Source organism: Delphinapterus leucas, chromosome 20, assembly GCF_059928025.1.
Source record: "Delphinapterus leucas isolate spDelLeu-1000000601 "Yukka" chromosome 20, BTC_Dleu_Yukka2, whole genome shotgun sequence".
In the NCBI taxonomy this organism is placed as follows: Eukaryota; Metazoa; Chordata; class Mammalia; order Artiodactyla; family Monodontidae; genus Delphinapterus; species Delphinapterus leucas.
The window spans coordinates 1,957,537-1,984,910 of record NC_143148.1 but is presented as its reverse complement, the minus strand read 5'-3'; the positions used below and the strand labels follow the sequence as shown (position 1 = coordinate 1,984,910).

General features: G+C 44.7%; 1 protein-coding gene and 1 pseudogene across 2 annotated transcripts; one reads left to right on the top strand and one right to left on the bottom strand.

Annotated features, from left to right (window-relative positions):
- Positions 1–29: 29 nt before the first annotated feature.
- On the bottom strand, positions 30–26,698 carry LOC149744539 (zinc finger protein 550-like). Of its 2 annotated transcripts, XM_089901999.1 has the most exons (4): positions 25,927–26,698; positions 19,390–19,516; positions 18,231–18,326; positions 31–11,694 (listed from the first exon to the last, which is right to left on the bottom strand). In XM_089901999.1, the coding sequence occupies exons 1-4, from the start codon at positions 25,951–25,953 to the stop codon at positions 10,703–10,705; spliced, it is 1,242 nt and encodes a 413-aa protein (XP_089758125.1). In that variant the 5' UTR covers positions 25,954–26,698; the 3' UTR covers positions 31–10,702. The 2 variants fall into 2 exon arrangements, with proteins under 2 accessions (XP_089758124.1, XP_089758125.1); XM_089901998.1 differs by lacking the exons at positions 19,390–19,516; positions 25,927–26,698 and adding an exon at positions 18,786–19,374 and having other exon boundaries at positions 30–11,694.
- Positions 20,829–22,808, top strand: LOC111170022 (atlastin-2-like; annotated as a pseudogene).
- Positions 26,699–27,374: the final 676 nt, after the last annotated feature.

The window sequence follows — 27,374 nt, the reverse complement described above, 5'->3', positions numbered from 1 at the left end:
GTTCACAATCCCGGAAGAGCCCCTGTTCGGGGTCATCACTGGTGTGGAGAACAAGGCCGGTCCGCACACAGTCTCCTGGGTAATGTAGTTCCCATCGGTCCACCGAGTCGGGAGCGGAGGAGACCCTCCCCCAAACTCCGGGGCACTAATCGGCCAAGTCCGTGCGGGAAGAACAACACATCAAAGCAGACCCATCAAACCCTGTATGTTTAATCTTTTTAAAATTCTGATTTAACTCTCATTTCTCAACATAAAAGTTGATACAAGATTAGAAAAAAAGCATTCCAGTTGTGTAAAGACTGAGAGTAGCCAGAGTCCTTATTTGTTGTTTTTGTTTTTTATGAAAACCTTGGAAGTATTTTAAAATAAGAAAAACCAAGTTAATAAGATTTTGGAATAAAAAAGGGAATTATGTGCAATAAAGTATGTTGATCATTGGCTAAAAAGAAATACATGAAATTAGAAAACATAACTGTATAGTGGATACTGTCAACCTAAATTAACCTGAGAGACAATAATCAAGCACAACGCGTTACCTTGAGACCAAAGAATTGCAATTCGGGGCACACACTTAAGTAGCAACAAAAAAGATGTCGGGCTAGGCCATCGGTCCCCAACACTTTTGGCACAGGGGACCGGTTTCACGGGGGTTGGGGGTTTGGGGATGGGTGGGGGTGGGGCGGGGGTGTGGGCTAGGGAATAAAAGTAAGGAGCTTTTAAAGACAAAGAGAGGTTTGCATTACAAAGAATTTTAATTGGAGTTGGAGGCAGAAGCTAGTCTCCGCTGAACTGGACTGAGTGCTAAGGCTATCACTACAGGGAAGTAATAGTCCATTAGTGTGACAAGTTGCAGGTGTTTTTGCAGAATCCTTGGAATATTTGCAGGTTGGCCCAGATCAAAAGATCATGGTTTCACAAGATGGGGAAGTGCAGGAGGTCCACTAATTAATAGCCTCCCAGCTCCATGTTAAAAAATCCCTTGACAGGGGACTTCCCTGGTGGTGCAGTGGTTAAGAATCCGCCTGCCAATGCAGGGGACGCGGGTTCGAGCCCTGGTCCGAGAAGATCCCACATGCCGTTGAGTAACTAAGCCCATGCGCCACAACTACTGAGCCTGCGCTCTAGAGCCCACGAGCTACAACTACTGAAGCCCACGTGCCACAACTACTGAAGCCCACGTGCCACAACTACTGAAGCCTGTGCACTTAGAGCCTGTGCTCCACAACAAGAGAAGCCACCACAATGAGAAACCCGCGCACCACAACGAAGAGTAGCCCCCGCTCGCCGCAACTAGAGAAAGCCCGCGCGCAGAAAAGAAGACCCAATGCAGCCATAAATAAATAAATAAATTAATTAAAAAATATATATATAATTTTTTAAAAATCCCTTGACAGAAGTGACTCCTTTTTATTTCACATTTCACAACACTATTAATTTGGCATGCCTTGCAGGACTTCTCAAAGCAAATATAAAAATTATCACAGCATGTACACAAACTATATGATAATAACAGACTTCTTTAAAAAAACGTAAAAATTGAAATGACAAGAAAACACTTAGGAAGATATTGAGACATCTATAAATTATTAAAGATTTAATATATAAATAATAAATAAATTCGATAATTACTACAAATGAAAGATTTAAAACCTGAGAAGGCAAAATTCTTCTATGTCACTTCAGATTAGAATTATGAAAGCAAACAACATTTTTTAAAAAGTAGTCTTATTTTCCATTAGGAAAATGAAAATGAAACGAATCAGATTGATGAGCCTAAGGAAGTCTGACATTACCAAATGTTGGTAAAACTAAAGAAATTAGTAAATATCACAAACTGCCATTGGATATCTATTAAAATTACTTTGCAGAAGTGTTTAGCGTTATGCAGTTACTTTACACCTCTGCCCCTTTGTGCAAAAAATACTTTCTATTGATACATGCACTACGTAAACCAGTGTATCAATAAGAAAACATGTCAGATATCTCTAAGTAGCACTGCTATACCTACCAAAAGCATGAAAAAAAAAAGAAGCAAAGAAAGATTTCAAGATTTGAATGTAAAATTGAATTAAAAAAATTCAATGCCACGGAGCAACTAAGCCCATGTGCCACAACTACTGAGCCTGCGCTCTAGAGCCCAGGAGCCACAACTACTGAGCCCATGTGCCACAACTACTGAAGCCCCCGCGCCTAGAGCCCGTGCTCCACAATAAGAGAAGCCACCACAACGAGAAGCCTGAGCACCATAACGAAGAGTAGCTACTACTCGCCGCAACTAGAGAAAAGCCCACTTGCAGCAATGAAGACCCAAAGCAGCCAAAAATAAATAAGTTTTAAAAATTCAGACCATGCAAACCTATACAATTACGAAAAAAACTTAATACATGTTAAGAGAAAATTTCACAGACTTTAATTTTGGGATATAGTTTGCTTTTACGTAGTGACTCATGAACTGGAAAGCATCCAGTCTAGAAAATAGAGAGGAGCTCTGAAGAGCTATTCAGAATACATAGATTACATAGACAAAAATACTTGAGAACAAGGAATTCATACTAGGCAATAGCTGATTGGTCATAGAAAGGTTAATTTTCTTTATGTGGGGCACAGGGAAGTTTTGGAACAAGGTTGTGAAAAACTAAAGCTTATCAGGCATATTCTGATTGGCTGGCCTTAGATTTCCGCTCCTGAAAGAGCCAGATATCTGCAAGAAATAGAAATTGAAGTAAGTTTCAGCATTCAGATTTGGGTCTTAGCATGAGCCACTCTGTCTTGGGACTAGTTTAGATATTTTAACACATGACGGGGGGAAAAAAAGTAAAATCACAAACGTTATATTGTTTTTTGGCTTTTATGAATAAAGCTGCTGTTACTGTGAATATTTCCACCGAAGTATTCCTGAGTCATAAGATTTAATTTTTCTTAAGGATATACCTACAATTGAGATTACCGTGTCGTATGATATGTGTATGTATAGCATTACAAGAGAGTACAACAGTATTTTCTAAAGTTATTTATCAATTTGTATTCCCTCAAGAAATATATGAGTTGTAGCTGTTTCATCTCTTCATTAACTTGAAATTGTCAGTGCTTGAATTTTAGTCATTCCAATGAGTGTGTAGTAGTCCCTCACTGTGGCTTTAAAATGCGTTTACAATGCTGAGTAATAAGGAGAAGCATATTTTCATTTTCTTATTTACCATTTATACTTCTTTGGTGACACATGCCTTCAGAAGTTTTGCGAATATCTTGAATTGTGTTATTTTTCGTTATTGTTATAAGGACCATTTACATATTGAGAATCACAGTCATTTTTCAGAGATAGTTCTTACAAATATCTTTCTCTAGGTTGTGACTTGAGTTCTTACTTTCTTAACTATCTCTTGAAAAGCAAAGTTTTAATTTTGATTAAGCTTCAATTAATTTATTTTCTTTGGTTGATGACCTTTGTGTTTTTATCTATTTATTTTTGTTTATTTTTATAAATTAATTTATTTTTGGTTGCATTGGGTCTTTGTTGCTGTGCGCAGGCTATTTCTAGCTGTGGAGAGCAGGGGCTACTCTTCCTTGAGGCGCGTGGTCTTCTCATTGCAGTGGCTTCTCTTGTTGCGGAGCACGGGCTGGAGGTGCGAGGGCTGAGTAGTTGTGGCTCCCGGGCTCTAGAGTGTAGGCTCAGTAGTTGTGGCAAACAGGCTTAGTTGCTACACGGCATGTAGGTTCTTCCCTGGGATCGAACCTGTGTCCCCTGTATTGGCAGGTGGATTCTTAACCACTGTGCCACCAGGGAAGTCCCACCTTTTGGTTTTTAAATAATCCTTACCCTTAACCAAAAACAAGTCCTAAGTCATCTTTTCTACTGCATTTTTTTCCTCTGACATAAAGAACTGTGTGGGGGGACTTAAATAAATATATAAATATGAAAATAAATAAATATGAAAAAATAAAATAAAATGTTGATTGCTCAGACTGATGGACATGGATTACCTTTATCAAGATCTTTCTTTTGTAGACTTCCAAGAACAAATGTAGGATATTTGTAAAAGCTATTTTAACATCGTCTACTTATCCTTGTATGTTACTATTCAATTAGATTTTGTTTGTATGTTTGTTGTGGCCGCACCGTGTGGCTTGGGGGTCTTATCTCCCTGACCAGGGATTGAACCGGGCCCCCGGCAGTGGAGGCATGGTCAATTGGATTTTTTTTTTTCTTTCTGCTAACATGTATTATATTTCTGATTGTTTGCCTGGATTATAATTACCCTCTTCACATGCCATGATGGACACACTGAGAAGACGAACGTTTTCCCTTTTTTCTGCCTTAAAGTTTTCAAAAGGAAGTCTCCATTCGTGCTTTGTTATTGATAATTTTCTGACTGAATAATTTCCCTTTTTTATGAGAGAACAATTTTATACTCACAGGCTTCAGAAGGCAGCATGAGCTCCCTGGGACTTGATTTCATTATTTCAATTTCATTGTTGTGTTTTGAAGGCAAGTCTCCATTTGTAGCCAATCAAACTCGTTTTCCAATTTACCAGAGTAATGCATGTTTCCCTCCTGGGATAAATCTACTTAAGTTAAATAAAAAGTACATCCATTTAAATTGAAAGCACTGGTATCAATGGCCATCACTAATGTCCACTGACACTGACCACATGTCAGGCCTGTTCCAGGCACTGTCGATTACCACACGTTTAATTCTGGCACCACTGTGCTCTCAAAGTCACGAAAATACAGCTAATGCATTGTCTCTCATTAAGCTCAACTTACATTAGAAGATGCCCCTTCATTGTGAGATGCTATCCTCTGCCTTCTTTCCAGGTAAAAGTCCTTTATTTTTTGAAATGTGGGTGTGAAATGCCCTTTTTTACCAAATCTATGTGAGCTTTCTAGTCAAAAAAATTTTTTAGTGATTCATGAACTGCGAACATCTGGGAATCACCAAATCACCGCCCCCCATAGGCTCCCTCTGTTATCCCATTAAATTCTCCCTATCCCACTGACTCCTCACCTCCACTTTCCCCTTCCTGCTGCATGTCCTTTCCTCCTTTGTGTAGCACCCAAGAGTCCAGTTCTGGAGGCCGACTGATGCGTCAAATTCCAGCTTCACTGCTTATGCCCTGTGTGACCCTGTGCTAGTCAATGAGCTGTTTGTGTGTCAGTTTCCTCCTTGGTAAAATAGGATAATGTTGTAGCTACTGCTCAGGGCTGTAGGAGGGTCTATTGGTTAATGTATGAAAAGTGCATAGGGCAGCACCTGGTGCTCCCTAATGAATGGGTCTGTTGATGGTTACAATCCCAGCTGCCATCATCAACATCATTGTCATCACCATCCCCAACATCATCATGGTCACCATCGTGCCAGACCTTGGCCCATTCTGGGGCCATGTGGCATAGTTTTGTGGTTATACAGCACAAACACCATGTACAGCCAAACTGTGTCTCTAGCTTGGTTCAGCTGCTCATCAGTTCCCTGCCTTTCAGCAACTACATTTATCTCCCTGAGCCTCGATTTCCTTTTATGGAAAATGATGCCTTTCAGGCACCTGCTTCATGGGGAGGCTGTGAGGAAAACCCAAACTAGAATCCTTTAGTGCAAGGCCCACAGGAAGAGATGCCTAACGTTGTAAGATGAAGGTGCAAACCATGTTCCTGAATAAGGAGACCAAAGTATGTGTACACAAGGACAGACATGAACTGACTAGATGGTATGTATAATTTTGTTATGCCTGGGCAATTAATTAAAAAGTCCAGGAAAAGTATCAATAAAAACCTTAATTAAAACTTATAAATATATTTAACATTTCAAATAAAATACTTCTATTTCATAAAACTAGTACAGGCTAAATTTTTTTTTTTTTTTTGCCACTCTGCAGAACTTGTGGGATCTTAGTTCCCCGACCAGGGATTGAACCCAGGCCCTTGGCAGTGAGAGCACCCAGTCCTAACCACCGGACTGCCAGGGAATTCCCCAGTATGGGCTAAATTTAGATACCAATGAAAGAATAGGCAAAGCAACTACATTGAAAAAAATCAGAAAGTGAATGACTCTCAGAGACTCACGGAATCAGGCAAGTGGGCATTTTTCGGCATCACAGAATTGTTCTATACCTAGACTGGGAAGTTTTTTCATGTATAAATGCATTTATCAGTCATCAAATTGTACAGTTGATGTTCGTGTATTCCCCTGAAATAAACTTTACATTAAAAAAGTTTGAAACACTTCCTGAACTTTAGTTAATGGCTTGTATCTTGCCATGGCATGGGTAGTGTTTGTGAACCTAAATGCAGTGTAGTCAAAGAAGGCCCGGAAGCAACGGTTCACCTATGTCCTTGAGCACATCCAAGACCCAGTTCTTGATTTCTCAATACCTTTCTTTACCAAAAAGAAAATCTCCTTAGAGAAAAGACTGATTCCTTGCAGAGAAAGGAAATTTGCAGGATGAAACTGTAATATCTTTTGTATCAGAGCTAAGTGCACAAAATGTGATGGTGACATGAAAATGGGACAAACCAGCATAAAGGAACTCCCATGGACTCAAATCTGGGAAATTTTGAGATTCAAAACAAATGACGGGCTTCCCTGGTGGTGCAGTGGTTAAGAATCCGCCTGCCAGTGCAGGGGACACAGGTTTGAGCCCTGGCCTGGGAAGATCCCATACGCCACGGAGCAGCTAAGCCTGTGTGTCACAACTACTGAGCCTGTGCTCTAGAGCCCACGAGCCACAACTACTGAGCCCATGTGCCACAATTAGAGAAAACCGACATGCAGCAACGAAGACCCAACGCAGCCAAAAAAAAAAAAAAAAAAGGCTCTGAAGGGACTTTCCTGGTGGTCCAGTGGCTAAGAATCTGCCTTCCAATACAGGTTTGATCCCTGGTGGGGGAACTAAGAGCCCATATGCAGCAGGACAACTAAGTCCACACGCCACAACTAGAGAAGCCCGTGCACCACAATGAACACCCAGCGCAGCCAAAAAAAAAAAAAGGGCTCTGAAGAAGGCCCCGAGTGAGAAAAATGATCATTTTATATTTTTCTGTACGCATATTTTTTTTTTAAATTTCTTTTTGGCTGCATTGGGTCTTCATTGCTGCGTGTGGGCTTTCTCTAGTTGTGGCGAGCGGGGGCTACTCTTTGTTGCGGTGTGCAGGATTCTCATTGCGGTGGTTTCTCTTGCTGTGGAGCACAGGCTCTAGGCACACGGGCTCAGTAGTTGTGGCCTGCGAGCTCAGTAGCTGTGGCTCTCGGGCTCTACACCGCAGGCTCAGTAGATGTGGCGCATGGGCTTAGTCACTCTGCAGCGTGTGGGATCCTCCTGGACCAGGGCTTAAACCCGTGTCCCCTGCATTGGCAGGCAGATTCTTAACCACTGAACCACCAGGGAAGCCCCTGTATGGCACATTTTTTCACATTATTTCAGTTAATACTGATTATCTTGTGTAGCTTGAAAACTAGCCTCAAAGGAAAAAAAATCTCAGGACAAATTTCAAGTACTCATATCCAATGCCAGCACAAGGGAGTAAGTCCATGGTGGCAACTGTGAAACCCATACAAACACGGGACCTGCATGTATACATCTAGACTCACCTGTTAAAATCCCTGGCATTTTACTCTGTAAAAACATAAAAAACAGCTTCACACAAACATTTATAAGATCGGACAAGGAGGATCCTTCTCCTTTACCATGAATTTAACTTGGATATGTGTTTTATTTTACTGGTTTTACCTATAATTCAACCGCTAGAAAGCAGCAGAGGGGGACTTGGAAATGTCCAGTCCTTTCCACAGGGTTAGAGAGGCTGAAACAGTGGAAAGAGGAAAGAACTAGCACTCACCTCAGAAGGCCACAGCCATACAGGATGAGCACCTTGCTGTCAGAGACAATAAAGAAAACAAACCCTCCGACAAACCACTTTCAATACATCAGCCGGTGTGACCCTTCAAAGACATGGCAGATCAAGCCATTCCTCTGCTTCCAATCCTCCAATGTCTCCCCATTTCATTCAGAGTCAAAGCCAAGACCCTAATAGTGTTATGCAGCGTTTGACTGCAGTTGGACTCCCAATTTCCTTTCTGAATTAATCTCCTACTATTCCCTCTCTTCATCACTGATTCAGCTCCATCACCTCCTTGATGTGCCTCGAATATTCCAGGTTATGTCCCAGCCGTAAAGCCCTTGAACTGGACGTTCCCTCTACATGGGGAGAACTTTCTCCAAATAGCCACATAGCTAGAACCTTCTTCTCTTCCCAAGTATTTGCATAAACGTCAGCTTTGAGAAGAGGCCCCACTTTAACCATTCTATTTAAAATTATGACGTGTTCTTATCCCCTCACAGATTGGTGTGTATCATTGAACTTACACTGCTCCACTTTTTCCCTTCAGTAACACTTATGACCTTCTAGTATTTTATACAATATATTGTTTATTATGCTGCTTATGTAAACTCTGCAGGGCAAGATTGTTTCTTTTTTCAACCTGTTTTGTTCAGTGATGCCTTTCAAGTGCCCAGAACAGTGATTCTGGCATCCAATAAATATTGAAGTGAATGAATGAATGATTAAAAAAAAGAAAAAGAAAAAAACCCACATAGAATGGAATCAAGAGTGAGAATTGGGGGGGGAGGGATAAATTGGGAGATTGGGATTGACATATACACACTACTATATATAAAACAGATAACCAACAACAGCCTACAGTATAGAACAGGGAACTATACTCAAAATTTTGTAATAACATATAAGGGAAAATAATCTGAAAAAGAATGAGTATATGTATAACTCATATACATGAGTATATGTATATATGTATAACTGAATCACTTTGCTGTACACCTTTGCTGTACAACATTATAAATCAACTATACTCCAATAAAATTTTTAAAAATAGATAAATAAAGCCTCTAAGTGACATGGATCAAGTTATCTTCCACCTTGCTAAACATCTTTTCAAAGAACCTATTGAGGGCTTCCCTGGTGGTGCAGTGGTTAAGAATCCACCTGCCAACGCAGGGGACATGGGTTTGAGCTCTAGTCCAGGAAGATCCCACATGCTGTGGAGCAACAAAGCCCGTGCGCCACAACTACTGAGCCCGCGTGCCTAGAGTCTGTGATCCACAACAAGAAAAGCCACCGCAATGAGGAGCCTGCACACCACAACGAAGAGTAGCCCCTGCTCACTGCAACCAGAGAAAAGCCCGCACACAGCAATGAAGACCCAATGCGGTCAAAGATAAAATAAATAAAAAATTAAAAGAAAAAAAAAAAGAACCTATTGAAGACTGAAAATGCAGCCAGTTAATAGACTCAAGTAATTACCTGTCTACCATTAAACAAATACAACATATTTTCACTGAGGTTTGTTGAATTTGACTGAATTTCCCTAAATACCCTAAATGTTTCTATTCTGCAAACTGTGTGCATATACTAATAAACGTACTTCTTTTTAAACTAAAAAAAAAAAAAAAGAAGAAGAAGAAGAAGAAAGTGTGAGAGATAGTATCAGGCATTTAAAACCAGATGAACAGGAGTTTACCTATAAAAAAAAAATTCAACGTCTTTAGGGGTGCACATTTTAATGTGGCGATCCCTATGTGGACCATTCTCTCCTTAGATATAAAATACAAGTATTGTGTGATGCTATTTTCGGTATTCTAATTTCTTACAAGTTCAAGTAGCTCATGACTCAAGCCCTCATATTTCTCACAAAGAATTATGCCAATGGCTAGAGATGTTCGGAACAAAGCCTTCCAACAAATGTTGGTGGAGCTGCCCTCAACGTCCAAGTTTCATGACACAAGACAGCAGTGAACACATTAAAAACAAAGGGCTGGGGTCCTTTGCTCCCTCAAACATTGCCCCACCAAAAAACAGAACTGATGAAAAACTGCAACAGGCTTGGCAGGAAAGTCTGAAAGAGCTTACGAAAGCATTTGTTTTTTTCCGTTTATAGTCTTTGTCTCTATCCCCTCCACCTCTTTGTTATTTTTCTTTTTTCTTTATTGGCCACACCGTGGGGCTTGCGGGATCTTAGTTCCCCTACAGGGATCAAAGCCAGGTCCTCCGACAGTGAAAGCGCGGAGTCCTAACCACTGGGACTCTGCAGGGAATTCCCTTGTTAGTTTTCTTTTTAACATAATGCTGAGATGGCTTAAGTGCAAACCAAGGGGGAGCCCTGTGGCTGAATGTTGTTATAAGCGCACAACGAACCCTGAGTCTGTCTCCTCTGCGCTTCCTCACAGGGAAAGCCCAAGCTCCGTCAAGTTCCAATATAACTCTACGTGACTAGTGGTGACCTGTCACAGGAGGCTTTCTCACGGCAATAATTAAGTGGTTCCTCTTCATTACACATTCTCAGGTGGCGAGGATGAGTCTTTTCTTTTGGCTGAGGAGCGTCCTTCTGGTTACATTCAGAACGTCTTTCCCCGGTATGTTTTCTGATGTTGACAGAGGTGGACGGACCTACGGGTGGCATAGCTTCATGTGCTGAGTTTCTCCACAGAATGAATCCTCTGAACGATGAGCAGGAGCCGAAGGCTTTTGACATTTCCACTGCATTCGCAAGGCGTCTTCTCCCACATGACCACTTGTGCATTTGAAAAGCAGACAAAAAACCTTCCCAGAATTCTTTACACTCAAAGGGTTCCTCCCTCCAGCATGGATCCCCTCATGAAAGACAAAAGAGGAGCAGCGGTGAAGGCCTTTTTCTCAAGTATGAACCCGCTGGTGCTGCAGGAGATGTGACCTGCGTTTGAAGGCCTTCCCACACTCGGCACACTTGTATGGTGTCTCCCCGGTGTGGATGACAGAGTGCTGGATGAGGTACGTGCTCCGGTGAAAGGCCTTCCCGCACTGGGCACACTCGTAGGGCTTCTCCCCCGTGTGAATCCGCTGATGCTGTAGGAGTTCTGAGCTGCACCTGAAGGCCTTCCCACACTCTGTGCAATCGTAGGGCTTCTCTCCAGTGTGGATGATGTAGTGCTGGATTAGGTGTGCTCTGTTGCTAAATGATTTCTCACATTCTTTGCATTCAAAGGGTTTTTCTCCAGTGTGGGTCCTATTGTGGCGAATAAAAGTAGAGCGGTGGGTGAAGGCCTTTCGACACTGGCCGCACTCATAGGGCTTCTCCCCAGTGTGGATTGGCTGGTGCTGCAGGAGGTACGACCTGCGTTTGAAGGCCTTCCCACACTCGGCACATTTGTATGGCGTCTCCCCGGTGTGGATGACGTAGTGCCGGGTCAGGGTTGAGCTCTGGCTGAAGGCTTTCCCACACGCGTTGCATTCATAGGGCTTCATTCCAGTGTGAATCCGCTGATGTCGAACAAGGTACCACTTCCTGTTAAAACTCTTCCCGCACTGCTTGCACTTGTAGAGGTTATGAATCAGGGGGCCTTTTCCTGGTCCCTGTGGGTCACGCTCACAGAGAACATCTCCCTGAGAGACTCTCTCCTGGAATGCCCTGGAGTGCACACCATCATCCGTCTCCAAACCATCATCTTCAAGGCTCGTTTTCTCAGGATGGGTTTCCTTGTGGGCGTCTGTCTCTGGCCTCAGCTGACCTTTCTGCACTTCCAAAAGCCCTTCTGGATCCATGGCTTGCCTCGACCTGCAGTCCCTTGAAGATCCCAGAGTCAGGCTTCCCTGGAGCAACACTCCTTCAGACAAAACCAGCTCTCTGGTCTGACGTTTTGCTCTGTCATCTGAAAAGAATCCAATACACAAAGGGGGACTTTCGGTGATGCAACACAGAAGAAACAGAAGCAACACTTCAGTGAACAAATGAGGATGAAATCAGCACCTCTGATATCTGCTATGTTTTAACGTCAGTGTATCCTAGATTTCCAGTTACTTTCTATGACCCTTGTACCCTAACACCATTAAAGGGAAAATCTGGCAGGAGGCCGGACCGGGAGACAGAGGATCTGGAGTAGGGGAGGGAGGACAGTTTCAATAATACTGTCTGGAAAGCATCTGCCTCAAGGATTGATGTCTTGGTTCTGTGAGAGTGTAGGGAAGTGGCACCTAGCAAGACTGGGAAGAAAAGGTCATCTTCCCTGGGAGGTGTCCCATGAGCTGGGTCCTAATGCAGACATCAGAGTTGCCAGAAAGAAAGAAGGATGGGGTACTGGGTAGAAACGGAAGGAATAAGCGTGGGTAGATCCACCTTTGGAGAGTGCTTAAGAGTTATAAGAAGAAAAGGTACTATCACTCAGCCATAAAAAAGAAGGAAATAATGCCATTTGCAGCAACCTGGATGGACCTGGAGATTATCATACTAAGTGAAGTGAGTCAGAGAAAGACAAATATCATAGGACATCACTTATATGTGGAATCTAAAAACAATGATACAAATGAACTTATTTACAAAACAGAAACAGACTCATAGACATAGAAAAAAAACTCATGGTTACTAAAGGGGAAAGGCTGGGGGGAGGGAAAGATAAATTAGGAGTTTGGGTTTAGCAGATACACACTACTATATATAAAGTAAACAACAAGGACCTACTGTATAGCACAGGGAACTATACTCAATACCTTGTAATAACCTATAAGGGAAAAGGATCTGAAAATGAATGGATATATGTATATGTATAACTGAATCACTTTACTATACACCTGAAACACAACATTGTAAATCAACTATATTTCAATTAAAAAAGAAAAAAGTGCCTAGAAAATGGCCTGGGATGTAATAAGTGCTATTTAAGTGGCCGATAAATAAAACACTGAAAATACTGTTTAAATTTAAAAAAACACAAAGCGGTACTTCACTGGTGGTCCAGTGGTTAGGACTCCATGCTTCCACTACAGGGGTCCTGGGTTTGATCCCTGGTCAGGGAACTAAGATCCCACAAGCCACACAGCGCAGCAAAAAAAGAGAGTTACAAGAAGAAAGTGGCACCAGAAGCCTGGTGAAGGCAAGCCTGAAGGGGCGGTTACAGGAAGAAGAGAATAAAAATCTCAGAAGAAAAGGGGTAGTGGGACACACAAACTCAAATGGTATGAAAGACGAGTTTCTGCTCTGTTGAGAGGCATTAGAGTGGCGTTAGCAGGGAGAGCTCTGGAGTCACAACGCCTCAGTTTGAGGAGCGGCTTGTGGGTTCCCTGACGAGGGGTCAAACCTGTGCTCCCTGAAGTGGAGGGGCACAGCCCTAACCACTAGACCGTCAGGGAAGTCCCTCCTTTCTTCTTTTTTATTTCCTTTAAATTTATGTATTTTATTTATTTATTTTTGCTTGCATTGGGTCTTCGTTGCTGTACGTGGTCTTTCTCTAGTTGCGGCAAGCGGGGGTTATTCTTCGTTGTGTTGTGCGGGCTTCTCATTGCGGTGGCTTCTCTTGTTGCGGAGCATGGGCTCTAGGCGTGCGGGCTTCAGTAGTTGTGGCACGCAGGCTCTAGAGCGCAGGCTCAGTAGTTGCTCTGCAGCATGTGGGATCTTCCCGGACCAGGGCCCAAACCCGTGTCCCCTGCATTGGCAGACAGATTCTTAACCACTGAGCCACCAGGGAAACCCCCTCCTTTCTTCTTTATGTCATAATTTCCTCACCTAAGAGACTAGAGGACTCTCAGTTTCTCCGGTTGTCATGAGGGTTAAATGAGAAAATGCCTGTAAAGCTCTCAGCACATTTCTTGACGCGGTGCGAGTATGTATGGTGGTTAATTTTATATGTCAACTTGGCTTGGCTACTGTGCTGAGCTCTTTGGTCAAACACCATTCTGGAGGTTGCTGTGAGGTACTTTTTAGATATGACTGACACTGGAATCATCAAACTTTGAGAAAGGCAGGTTACCCTTCTTAATGTGGGTGGGCCTCATCCGATCAATCAATGTCCTTGGGACTTCCCTGGTGGCGCAGGGGTTAAGAATCCACCTGCCAATTCAGGGAATACAGGTTCGAGCCCTGGTCTGGGAGGATTCCACAAGCTGCGGTGCAACTAAGCCTGTGCGCCACAACTACTGAGCCTGGGTTCTAGAGCCCGTGAGCCACAACTACTGAGCCCACGTGCTGCAACTACTGAAGCCCGTGCACCTAGAGCCTGTGCTCCACAACAAGAGAAGCCACCACAATGAGAAGCCCATGCACTGCAATGAAGAGTAGCCCCTGCTCACCGCAACTAGAGAAAGCCCACATGGAGCAACGAAGACCAAACGCAGCCAGAAAAGTAAATAAATAAATAAACTTAAAAAAAAGAAAAATCAATGTCCTTAAGGGAAAAGGCTGAGATGCCCTGGGAGGGAAGGGATTCTGCCTCCAGACTCAGGACTGCAAGCATCTACTCTTCCAGCTTACTGGACTGCCCTGAAGATTTTGAAATCACTTAACCCTCACAATCACATGAAGCCTAATCAGTAGAATAAAACTCTGATTTATCTCCTTTTGGCTCTGATTCTCTGAAGAAGTCTAATGTTATTATTCTCATTGTTGTACTGGGCAATTAGGATGACAGCAATGCCATTAGCAAGAACAAGCCATCTTATTCTACAGGCCAAAGAGAGTGGCCTCAGTAGAAACCAACCCTATGGACACCCAGCACCTAGAACTAAGACAATAAATTTCTGTTGTTTGAGGCACGCCCCCTCACCCAAAAGGAAAAGAAAAATAAAACCTATCCACGGTGATAGAGTGTAAACAGTGGGTAACACTGTAGGACAAGCTATTGACAAGGATGAAGCACCAGGAACCTGTCACAGAACTGGAAATAGTCTAAATTTTGGGTGAGGTGGAGGATACCTCAGTTTATACATATGTGAAAAGTAAAGATGATTTCCCACTCTTGGGCATATATCCAGACAAAACTCTAATTCGAAAAGCTATATGCACCCCAATGTTCACAGCAGCACTATTTACAATAGCCAAGACATGGAAATACCCTAAATGTCCATTGACAGAGGAATGGATAAAGAAGATGTGGTACCTACATACAATGGAATATTACTCAGCCATGAAAAAGAATGAAATAATGCCATTTGCAGCAACATGGATGGATCTAGAGATTGTCATGCTAAGCAAAGTAACTCAGAGAAAGACAAATACCATATGATATCACTTATATGTGGAATCTAAAAAAAAATGACACAATGACACAAATGAACTTACCTACAAAACAGAAACAGACTCACAGGTATAGAGAGCAGACTTGTGGCTGCCAAGGGGGTTGGTGGAGAGAGATGGATTGGGAGTTTGGGATTAGCAGATGCAAACAATTACATATAGGATGGATAAACAAGGTCCCATTTTATAGCACAGGGAACTATATTCAATATCCTGTGATAAACCATAATGGAAAAGGATGTATACATATGTATAACTGAATCACTTTGCTGTACAGCAGAAATTAACACAACATTCTAAATCAACTATACGGCAATAAAAATTTTTTAAAACTTGAAAAAAGAAAAAGTGAAGCTGAACCTGAAGGATTGATATGTATCACTGTATACTTCCGATATAAAAAAATTAAGCAGATTTTAAAAACAAAAGGTATGGAAGTCAAATATATAGAGTCAATCCTTGAATAACACGGGTCTAAAACCCATAGGTCCACTTATACACGATTTCAGCCCTTTGTATCTGTGAGTTCTGCATCCATGAAATCAAACGACCATGGATCAAAATACTACATAATCTGCAGTTGACTGAATCTGAGGATATGGAACTGTGCATATGGAGGGGGATGGCCCACCATAAGGGACCTTAGCATCCACAGATGTTGGTATCTGCGGGAGCACTGGAGCCCATCCCCCACGTACACCACAGGACAACTGTCCATCATTTCCAAAATGAGACAACTCTTTCAAGAGTTGTGAGCTTCCCTGGTGGCGCAGTGGTTAAGAATCCGCCTGCCAATGCAGGGGACACGGGTTCGATCCGTGGTCTGGGAAGATCCCACATGCTGCGGAGCAACTAGCCCCATGTGCCACAACTACTGAGCCTGTGCTCTAGAGCCCATGAGCCGCAACTACTGAGCCTGCGTGCCCCAACTACTGAATCCCATGAGCCTAGAACCTGTGCTCCACGAGAGAAGCCACCGCAATGAGAAGCCCATGCACTGCAACGAAGAGTAGCCCCCGCTTGCCACAACTAGAAAAAGCTCACGTGCAGCAATGAAGACCCAACAGATCCAAAAATAAATAAATAAAATAAATAAATTTATTTAAAAAAAAAAAAAAAGATGACGAGAGGGACTTCCCTGGTGGCGCAGTGGTTAAGAATCCGCCTGCCAAAGCAGGGGACATGGGTTCGATCCCTGGTCACGGAAAATCCCACATGCCGCCGAGCAAGTAAGCCCGTGTGCCACAACTACTGAGTCTGCACTCTAGAGCCCACAAGCCCACGTGCTGCAACTACTGAAGATCGTGCACCTAGAGCCCGTACTCCGCCACCGCAAATGAGAAGTCCACACACTGCAACTAAGAGTAGCCCCCGCTCGCTGCAACTAGAGAAAGCCTGCACGCAGCAATGAACACCCAATGCAGCCAAAAATAAATAAAATAAAATAAATAAATTTATATATATAAAAAAAGATGACAAGAGCTTGAACTAGGGTGCTGGTGATGGACTCAGGACACACGGATAATCTCAAACGGGCAGGCCTGGGGATGGACGGATGTTGGTTTGATGGAGAGAGAGGCTGGCTGAGGTGTTGCTAATCTTCTAATCAGCTTAGATGGCAGGACGTTCTCAGAACCAGGCACGGGGTAGGAGTGGGCAGGATCCCGGGGGTCTTCTAAGGCATGACAAGCTTGAGGGGTCTCTGAGACACGAAAGTGGAGATCTGGGAATAAGGAAATGGGGGGCGGGGTGGCGTGTGGAACAGAGCATCGGTAGTGGGGTTGGCCAAAGACACTTACAGGCGGGCTGAGAAGCCTGAAGGACCGACAGAGAGGAGAGACCGTGACTCACTGTGGATTATTCAAGCTACAGTCAGCAGCAGAGATGTGGGGCTGAAAACCCCAAACATCCGCTTGGTGTTCTTAAGGGCAAGAGGGGCAAGAAGGTACAGTGCAAGGGGCTGCTTCTGAGTGTCTTGTGGACAAACAGGAGGATGGATAAATGGATGGAGAAGGTGGGAAAGAGTTCCATAGAGAGTATAGCATAGATCATAACTTCAAGGGGAAGAAAGGTCCCTCTTCCTCTGAGTCTAGAAGTCCAGGAAAAATGTGTGATACCACCATTCACTCTGATTAATACAATTACATGGATACGGTAAGAACTGACCTTAGTCGACCCTCTGTGTAGACCAGGCACTGTACTAAGCAGTTTTCTGCATTATCTCATTACACCTTCAGACAACCCACTCACACACACACTAGCCTCACTCTGACTTCCTGAGAGCAGGGTGACTAGAGTAGACAGAGGTCATACAAACCAAGCCCACTGGCTCTTCTCCTTCGGCCCAGAGCAAAACCACACTCTCCAGTCCTGAGCATCCAGCTGCGGCCAAATGCCTAGTCCTTGCCTGTGGGATACAGGGGAGTAAAGTATGTGTGCATCTGGGTGTGACCTGGCTTGTATCCCTTGCTGTTTCCCCTCCACCAGCTGGATTATGCTGGACCAACCTTAGAGCTATACGTTGACATCAGAAGGTGTCTGGAACTCTAGATGCAACTAGAGATTATCATACTAAGTGAAGTAAGTCAGGAAGAGAAAGACAAATACCATATGATGTCACTTATATGTGGAATCTAAAATATGACACAAATGAACCTACTTATGAAAGAGAAACAGACTCACAGACATAGAGAACAGACTTGCGTTTGTCAAGGAGGAGGGTGGGTGGGGAGGGAAGGAGTGGGAGTTTTGGATTAGCAGATGCAAACTATTATATATAAGGTGAATAAACAACAAGGTCCTACTGTATAGCACAGGGAACTATATTCAATATCCTGTTATAAACCATAATGGAAAAGGATATAAAAAAGGAATTATATATGTGTATAACTGAGTCATTTTGCTGTATGGCAGAAATTAGCACGACAGTGTAAGTCAACTGTACTTCAATAAAAAAAAAAAGACAAAATAAAAATTTAAAAAAAAAGAAAGAAGAAGAAGGTGCCTGGGTCTCTAAATAATGGTGTGGTCCCAAGCTGGCCAGCTGATGCACACTATACTTTGATGTGAGAGAAACCACCAGACCCCACAAAGGGGGTTTCACATAGCAGCTCAGAGGCACTGGTCCCCATGCATTCTCAAGGTTGCTGTGAACCCACCTGCCCAGCAGCTATTGGCTCCTACCTGGGCACATGCTACGTGGGAGGCCTCTCCTTCCCATCCACAGCTCCTGCCCATGTTCCAGCAAGTGGATCAACTCTGGTTTGGGAACTGGATGCCCTGTGGATGGAGAAAAAAACAGGACGCGGGTGTTTTGATGAGAAGAATGAAACCCTTCCATCCTATCTGGGACTTCATGACAGGAAAAAGACCATGAATGTAGCGGCTCCCAAAGTAAAGAAAATGTTGATCTGTGACTGGGAATCCAACGGCACAAACACCACTCCTGAGCTGCAACTGCTATAGAGGGTGGTGCTGTCTGTCTACACAGCACCACTTCCCTTAAACTTCATCAGTGGAAGTCAGCCCCATGCAGGGTCATGCCACTTTCACACACAGCCACGGGACCCTGGGAATACTCCAATAAAAAACAAAAAAACCCCACAACGCTGAAGTCAAAATAATGGCATTAAGGTCCTAGCAAGTTCACGTAGAAGGCTCAGGGCTGTGAGCTAGAGGCTGGTCCCTCTGTTGAACAGAAAAATTAGCCACAAAGGGGGCCATGGAATACTCACTCACACTGATCTGAGACTTTCTCTTGACAACAATCAGCGTGCCAGACAGAGAAGGTAAAAGGACTGGCTTTTGCAGGGTGTCCACCTGTGGCATTCCATGACATTCCTGTGCACCTTCTAAAATGATCTCCTGCCCAGGGGAGGATCACGGCCCAGGCCTCAGAAAGCATGTGATGATGACGTAGACACGAGGGGCCTTTGAACAAAATTGTGCTGTTTAGGAAGATCCCTGGATGGCACTGATGACAAATGCCATGTAGGGGTCTCCCTCACTCACCCACTCGTCTGAGAACAGCCCTGCTAACTGGGCTGTGGGGACACCTGACATCACCAGGCTGGGTCAGTCAGCTTCCCTCCTGTGGAATCTGCAACAAGGACCTCAAACTGAGGCCCGAGGGTGCTGGGCACTGGGATGGGGCTGGTGTTCATAAGGACATTGTTTCTATCCCACCGATCACTGCTACAGACACAGGGAGACCAGGCAGGAGGAGAAGCGACCAGAAAAATGCAGGGCCTGTGGGGAGGAGGAAAGGTGACTCCTGTGACCTTGATCAGCCCGGAAACAAGGCGGGTGGGGTCCCCCACATGTGTGAGAGCTAAGCACTTACCCAGTGAGACCAGGAGCCCACAGATCTCCAGCATCACCTCTTGGTACAGGGTCCTCTGATCCAGGTCAAGTTGTCTCCACTCCTCCTGGGTAAAGGTCACGGCCACATCCTTGAAGGTCACCAACACCTGGACAGTCAAACAGGTAGTGGTGTTGGGCTTTTGCACTTGGATAGGATCAACCCTGTCACTCTGTTGCCGGTGAAGATGCAGAGAGACCCAGGCCTGAACCACTGAGGCCTGCTGATCGCCGAGTTCTGTGTTGGGCTCAAGGGGGAGGTGGAAGCAGTCTCTGGATATAACGCAACTGTGGCTGAGAGAAAAGCCTCCCATGAAGGAAGCCACTAGAGATGACACAGATAATGGTGTTCCATGAGGACTGGGGGCAGATGGTACGTGCTCTGGGAAAAATGTTCACGATGATAATTCCAACAATGGTAACAGCAAAGTGACAGGTTCTGAGCCTCCCTGGTCCTCACGGTGCACCTGCCCCAGGCTGCGATCTTCACACGCTGCGGTAAAGTGACTAAAGATCCCTCGCTCTGGAGCCAGATTTCTGGGGTTTGAATGAAGACTCTTAAATCTGACACTCGGGACTTCCCTGGTGGTGCACTGGTTAAGAATCTGCCTGCCAATGCAGGAGACACGGGTTCGAGCCCTGGTCAGGGAACATCCCACATGCCACGGAGCAACTAAGCCCGAGTGCCACAACTATGGAGCCTGTGCTCTAGAGCCCGTGAGCCACAATTACTGAGCCCGCCTGCCACAACTACTGAAGCCCATGTGCTCTAGGGCCCGTGCTCCGCAACAAAGAGAAGCCACCGCAGTGAGAAGCCCACGCACCGCAATGAAGAGTAGCTCCTGCTTGCCACAGCTAGAGAAAGCCCGTGCGCAGCAACAAAGACCCAACACAGCCAAAAATAAATAAATAAATTTATATATATAAAAAAATCTGACACTTGCTGGCAGTGTGATCATGGGGAGGACGACATCCCATCATTTCTCCAAGCATCAATTTCCACATCAATACAACAATCACTCCCACTATGCCAATTCTTAGAACTAAAGAGAAAATGTTCCCACACCAGATGCTGTGGAGTGCCTGGCCCAGTTAAGTGTTCAGTGTATTTTGTGACTTTCACTAATCCACAGCCCACAAGGTAAATGCCATCGTCACCACCATGTCACAGCCAGAGGCCTGATGCTCAGGCAGCTCTAGAAAATCAACCACAACCTCAAATTTAAGGAAAAGTGGGGGAATTCCCTGGTGGTTCAGTGGTTAGGACTCCACGCTTTCACTGCTGAGGCCCCAAGCTCAATAGTTGGTCAGGGAACTAAAATCCTACAAGCGATGTTGCGAGGCCAAAAAAAAAAAAAAAAAGGGTGGGGGCGGTGGCGAAGCAGTGCGGAGGTAGCAGCTGCACGAGGGGCTGCGGCGTCAGAGGTGAACCAGCAACCCAAACACCTGGGTTAACCACGTCTCGTCCACGACTCTCCTAGGTGAGAATTATGAAGATGATGACCTAGTAAACTCTGATGAGGTTATGAAGAAACCATTTCCAGTACAGATTGTTCTTGTACATGAAGATGACCATAATTTTGAGCTTGATGAAGAAGCTTTGGAGCAGATATTGCTACAGGAGCACATAAGAGATCTTCATATAGTAGTGGTATCCGTGGCAGGAGCTTTTCGTAAAGGGAAATCATTTCTATTGGACTTCATGCTTAGATGTATGTATAACAAGGATTCTCAAAGTTGGATTGGTGGAAACAATGAAGCACTGACTGGCTTTACATGGCGAGTTGGTTGCGAAAGAGAAACAACAGGCATATGTCTGGAATGAACAAAAGTGGCTGTGCTGCTAATGGATACCCAAGGTGCCTTTGATAGCCAGTCAACTATCAGAGATTGTGCAACAGTGTTTGCTCTGAGCACTATGACTGGCTCTCTCCAGGTATATAATTTGTCTCAAAATATTCAAGAAGATGATCTTCAACACTTGCAATTATTTACAGAATATGGCAGACTTGCAATGAAAGAAATCTACCAGAAACCATTTCAGACATTAATGTTTTTGATTCGAAACTGGAGTTATCCTTATGAACATTCATATCGTTTGGAAAGTGGAAAACAATTCCTTGAAAAGAGATTGCAGGTAAAACAAAATCAACCTGAAGAGCTACAGAATGTAAGGAAGCACATTCACCATTGTTTCTCAAATCTTGGTTGCTTCCTTTTGCCACATCCTAGTCTTAAAGTTGCAACTAATCCTAGTTTTTTTGTGGCCTCTCCCGTTGAGGAGCACGGGTTCCGGACGTGCAGACTCAGCGGCCACGGTTCACGGGCCTAGCCACTCCGCGGCGTGTGGGATCTTCCCGGACCGGGACACGAACCCAGGTCCCCTGCATCGGCAGGCGGACTCTCAACCACTGCACCAGCAGGGAAGCCCATCCTAGTTTTGATGGGAGATTGAAAATATTGATGAAGAGTTTAAACGAGAGCTTTGAAATCTGGTTCCAGTGCTACTTGCCCCAGAAAATTTGGTAGCAAAAGAGGTAAGAGACGAAAGTCATTTGTAGAGATCTTGTAGAATACTTTAAGGCTTATATTAAAATTTATGTAAAAAGTCCATGCTTCAGGCAACAGCTGAAGCTAATAATTTTGCTGCAGTAGCAGGAGCAAGAGAGAAAGTATGGAGCAGGTAGGCGGTGCGGACAAGCCTCACATTGCACCTTCAGATCTGGAAGTGAAAACACCTGGATCTCAAGGAAGTGGCGATTAAACAGTTTCGTTCAGTAAAAAAAAAATGGGTGGAGATGAATTCTACCGTCGTTATCAGGACCAGCTTGAGGCTGAAATAGAAGAAACCTAGGCAAATTTTATAAAGAAACCTATGCAAATTTTATAAAGCACAATGATGGCAAAAATATCTTCTATGCTGCTCATACGCCTGCCACACTGTTTGCAGTCATGTTTGCTATGTATATAATCTCAGGACTGACTGGTTTCGTTGGCCTAAACTCTATAGCTGTCTGTGTAACCTTGTCATGGGGTTAGCACTGAGGCCTCTTTGTACTTGGGCATATGTTACATACTCTGGGGAGTTCAGAGAAATTTGAACAATGATTGATCAGATTGCTGAAACACTATGGGAACAGGTTTTGAAGACCCTGGGTGATAATTTGACAGAGGAAAACATAAGGCAGTCTGTAACAAACTCTATCAAAGCAAGCCTGACTGTCCAGCTGTCTCATCATGCCAGATTAAAGACTGACTGACAGTTCATCTCCTCATGGACTCCACTCTTTCTTCTTTTCATGCTAGCTGTACAATGAGAACTCAAATAAAAATAAACCAAAGTTTACAATCAACTGTAGAAGTAGTTTAGTATAACTGGCTTCACAGATGGCTGCCACAGAGTTGAAATTGTTGGTTTTAAGCATTCTATTTATGGCTCCTAAGACATGAAGACTAACTGTGCATTAGTTTTCATGCACACTTGTGCCATGTTTAATTCTTTTTTTTCCATTTTTACTTAATCTAATGTTAGTGAAATCTGTCTTATGTAAAGGATATTTCAGGGAAATATTTTAAGAAATCTATTTAGAGTCTCTTTAACACAGTGTCCCATTGAAATTTTAATTTTTAGAGGTTATGAATCACTGTATCAAGAACCAGATTGCAATGACAATGAAGCCTTTATTGAGCCACGACATTAAAAGTACATATTGCTTTACTGCCTTCAATACCAGTATTACATAAATGCATGTATCAGGAACTTCACAGAAATTACATGATAACTCTTGTAGCTAAGAAAATGACTCTGAGGTGTACATTTGTCTTGCCTTTGAAAATTTATAAACCTGTCCTAAAAGGAGATGCATATCTGGGAAACTGAACTGTCTTTATGCAGTTTAGCCTTCGTGTACATAAAATATGCCATTAATTTTATTGGGGGAGAAATTCCAACCAACAATGTTGCCTACAGCTATGAGTTAAGAGTATCTATACAGTGTGCAGCTTTTATTTTCTAAAATCGCAGACAGGGCATGTATATGAATTATAAATATATAAACACGATTTTGTATTAAAAGCTTTGTAGTTTATGACAAAATCTAGTTCTGTGGTAGGCTAATGAGTACAGTCACTGTGAAGGAATGTTTGTGGCTCATGTCAGTGTGTGAATGCAGAGACAATTTGAAGTTTTTGATATATTTGTGATATTTATCTTCTTGAGCACTGCAATCTCACCCCCCCACCCCCCAAGGGAATTCAATGGGAATGTTTATCGTGACTTTGTCCTCTGTAGCATTTTAAAGTTCTTTCCTGTAATTTATTTTCAGTACATAATTAAAATTTTGTTATATATATATATATATATATATATATATATAAAGGAACAGAAGTGGGAATTGAACATCCAGCCAGAAAAAGATGGCACAGAGTTGCCAGAAGATGGGCAGGTGGGAGCAAGGGGTACCTTAGCTAGAATTAAAACAGCTAGGAAAAGACTGTCCTAAGAGGTGACAGTGATGCACAGGAAGGGTGGGGAGAGATAGCCCTGCAGAGATCTGGGAACAGGGCCCCAGATGAAGGAAAATGCAAGGGGAAAAGCTGCAAATTGGGCAGGAATTTTGCAAGTTCAGGACCTCCTGGCTGACTGCGGTGAGTAAGGGAAGAAGGGGAGAGGAAGAAGCATGGAGGAAGTCATGGGGCAGATCCAGCACAGGCCTGTGGGCCACAGTGCAGGAGGTTGTACTTATTATAAGTGTGATGGGAGCACCTGAGTGGCTGACCCATTCATTCATTTAACCATTTATTGAGTGCCCTTTACAAGCCCAGGCTGTTCTAGGTCTTGGCAGAGAGCAGCAACAGGCGCTCATGGTCCAGGGCTGGAAAGAGATGCTAAACGAGTAACGATATAAATGAGCAAGACAATGTCAGAGGGATGCAAAGATTCCAAAGTCAAGAAAATAGAGTTTCCCTGGTGGTGCAGTGGTTAAGAATCCGCCTGCCGATGCAGGGGACAGGGGTTTGAGCCCTGGTCCGGGAAGATCCCAAGTGCCGCGCGGAGCAACTAAGCCCGTGCACCACAACTACTGAGCCTGCACTCTAGAGCCCGTGTGCCACAACTACTGAGTCTGTGAGCCACAACTACTGAAGCCCACGCACCTACAGCCTGTGCTCCACAACAAGAGAAGCCACCGTAATGAGAAGCCCTCACAACCCAAGGAAGAGTAGCCTCCGCTGGCCACAACTAGAGAGAGCCTGCATGCAGCAACGAAGACCCAACACAGTTAAAAATAAAACAAATAAATTTTAAAAAGAAAGAAAATAGAGCGAGAAAACAAGAGGTCACTGTCTGCTTTCGACAGGGCACCAGGGAAAGCCTGTTTCAGCACAGCACACTGGAGTGAGTCTGATATAAAGTGAGGAAGGAGCCAAGTGAATGGGAAGTTAACAAATAAGACAAGTCCTGACAGCGATCAGGACTATGAGGGTACTCAGAGCCACGGCTATGGAATTACCCAGGACCTCTTGTGTTTTCATGTCCAAACGGACACCACACTCCTGCACACTATCACCACTTACCACTATCACCACTTACCATATGTAACTGAGCCTCAAATAGGAAAACAGATTCAGTGGGAAGCCAGTTCCACTGGCTGTAAACTGAAAGACAAATTCCTTGGCCTTCTGGGCGCCCTGCCTGTCCTGACACCCTTTCTGTCCTAGCAGGGCTGCAATCCCCAAGCTGCTGCAGGCTGCTCCTGCCTCTTCCTCACCCCAGCCCTTATCTTTGTAGAGGTTACACAGCTGGGAAGCCCAAGGGTCAGATTCCCCCAGGGATGAGCCTCTAAGATCAACAAAGGCTTAAGAGGCACCTCCGTGGAAAGAGAGCCAGAGTGATGCTCCCTGCACCGTGCTGTACTCGGGGGGATACACGTCACCTATGTGGTTTTTCTAGTTCCCTCAACCCAGTTGGAGGAACTTTAGCATAAAAGCCAAGGACAGGGACTTCCCTGGCTGTCCAGTGGTTAAGACTCCGCGCTCCCAATGCAGGAAGCACGGGTTCCATCCCTGGTCGGGGAACTAGGATCCCGCATGCCTCACCACGCAGCCAAGGAAAACAAAACAAAACATAACCAAGAACAGCAGGGAAAGCTGCTCAAGGTCCTAGACTCGGGAAGAGGCGGAGCCGCAACACACAGAAAGGTCTCCGGACTGTGCGGCCTGCGCTCCTCCCTGCGGGTCCTTCCACGCTACCGGTATGGGGTCAGGGGGATTCGAGAAGCCACATCTCTCCCTACCACACAGCGTCCCACTCACTGACTGACAGAAATGGGACCCTCCGTGTGAAGCCCCTTACCTGGATTCCCACCCGAAGCACAAGCGACCCCATCCCGAGGCTCCGACAAACAATACCCTGGGGAGGACAAGGTGACGACTCACAGGACACCACCATCCTGCACAGCAGCGCGCCTCGGCCACGTGGGTGGGGTCCTAGCGGGCGTGGCCTGGCGCACCGTCCACTCACCTGCGCGGGGGTCACCAGCGCCGCCATCGCACCGCGGGGAGCGTAGGACCACGTGAGGGCGCCGGAGACCGGCGGGTCCAGCGGACTTAGCTGACCCTCCCCCAGGTCGTACAAAGGCGCAGGAGGGCCCTCCAGGCTGTCCTCCCCGCTCCGTCCCGACGACCCGGGTAGAAGTCACCTAAGATAGAGACACAACTGCCCCATCGCGAACAAACGGCCTCCCTGGCGACACAGGAAGTCCCGCCCCTGACAACGCGAACCACTAACGCCCGTTTTCTGTGACGTCATCAGAGCGGCGCTCACAGCCATTCCGCGGAGCATAGTCTTCAGGGTAATGTAGTTCTTGTCCAGCATCCGCTCGGAAATGGGAGTCTGCTCCTTGAAGCCAGTGTCCCAGAGGCGGGAGACTGGAGCTGGCAAAGGGCCTACAGAGGCTCCAACGAAGGAGGCGAGGCATTGGATGTTTCTAAAGGGGACACACCCAGTTTCCCTGTTGTGTTTCCTTTATCTTGTCATTTAAGATGCACCTAACTGAGCAAGTGGACATACTGTATGGTAAACTTTTTAAACTTCGTATTCTGCTGCCTCCCATCGCCACAGGCTGTGAGCACCCCGCCCAGATGACTGAGTACACCAGAGTGATGAGGCTGTGGCACCTGACACAAGCTCCCCTTGTCCTCCCTTGTGACCTAGTGACATTACAAGGCACCAATGAAATTCCCTCATGACATCTGCCTGTGTACTCCCCGCCCCCCGCTGCCCGACCTTGTCTTGGGGGCCTCTCTCTCTCTGTCTGGGCTCTCCTCCTGATTGGTTGAGCCTGCTCCGAGGATATCATGATATCACGCAGATACAAAGTACCTACAGTCATAGATGTGAACTAATAAACTTTATCTTGCTACTGTTCAAATACATGCAGACTGAAGTTTCACAGTTCTGTGCGTTTCGGCGTGTTTGCTCAGGGTCTAGAGAGAACCATGGCCATTACTAGGATGTTGCAGAAGAAGAGGTTGGGCGTCCCTTAAACAGGTGGACAATAGAAAATCTTTGCTTTCTATAAATGTTTAAATAAATTCATGAAGATCTTCAAAAGTATGTTTGGGGGGGCTTCCCTGGTGGCGCAGTGGTTGAGAGCCCGCCTGCCGATGCAGGGGACACGGGTTCATGCCCCTGTCGGGGAAGATCCCACATGCCGCAGAGCGGCTAGGCCTGTAAGCTATGGCCGTTGAGCCTGCGCGTCCGGAGCCCGTGCTCCGCAATGGGAGAGGCCACAACAGTGAGAGGCCCGCGTACCGCAAAAAAATAAAAAAGTATGTTTGGAACATATACAGAAGATTTATTTTACAAAAAGTGAAAGTGCTTTAACATAAATTATAAATTTAAGTGTATGTTATTATCCAAATATCTTCATATTTATTCTGTCCCTTCTATTTTTTGAAAACATAATC

Coding starts and splice junctions, on each gene's coding strand:
- LOC149744539 (XM_089901998.1), bottom strand. CDS start 18,951: ATGCTTTCTGAGGCCTGGGCCGTGATCCTCCCCTGGGCAGGAGATCAT. Junction 18,327..18,785: donor AGAGAAAGTCTCAGATCAGT/GTGAGTGAGTAT, acceptor CTCCATCCACAG/GGCATCCAGTTCCCAAACCA. Junction 11,695..18,230: donor CCCACGTAGCATGTGCCCAG/GTAGGAGCCAAT, acceptor GATTCTTTTCAG/ATGACAGAGCAAAACGTCAG.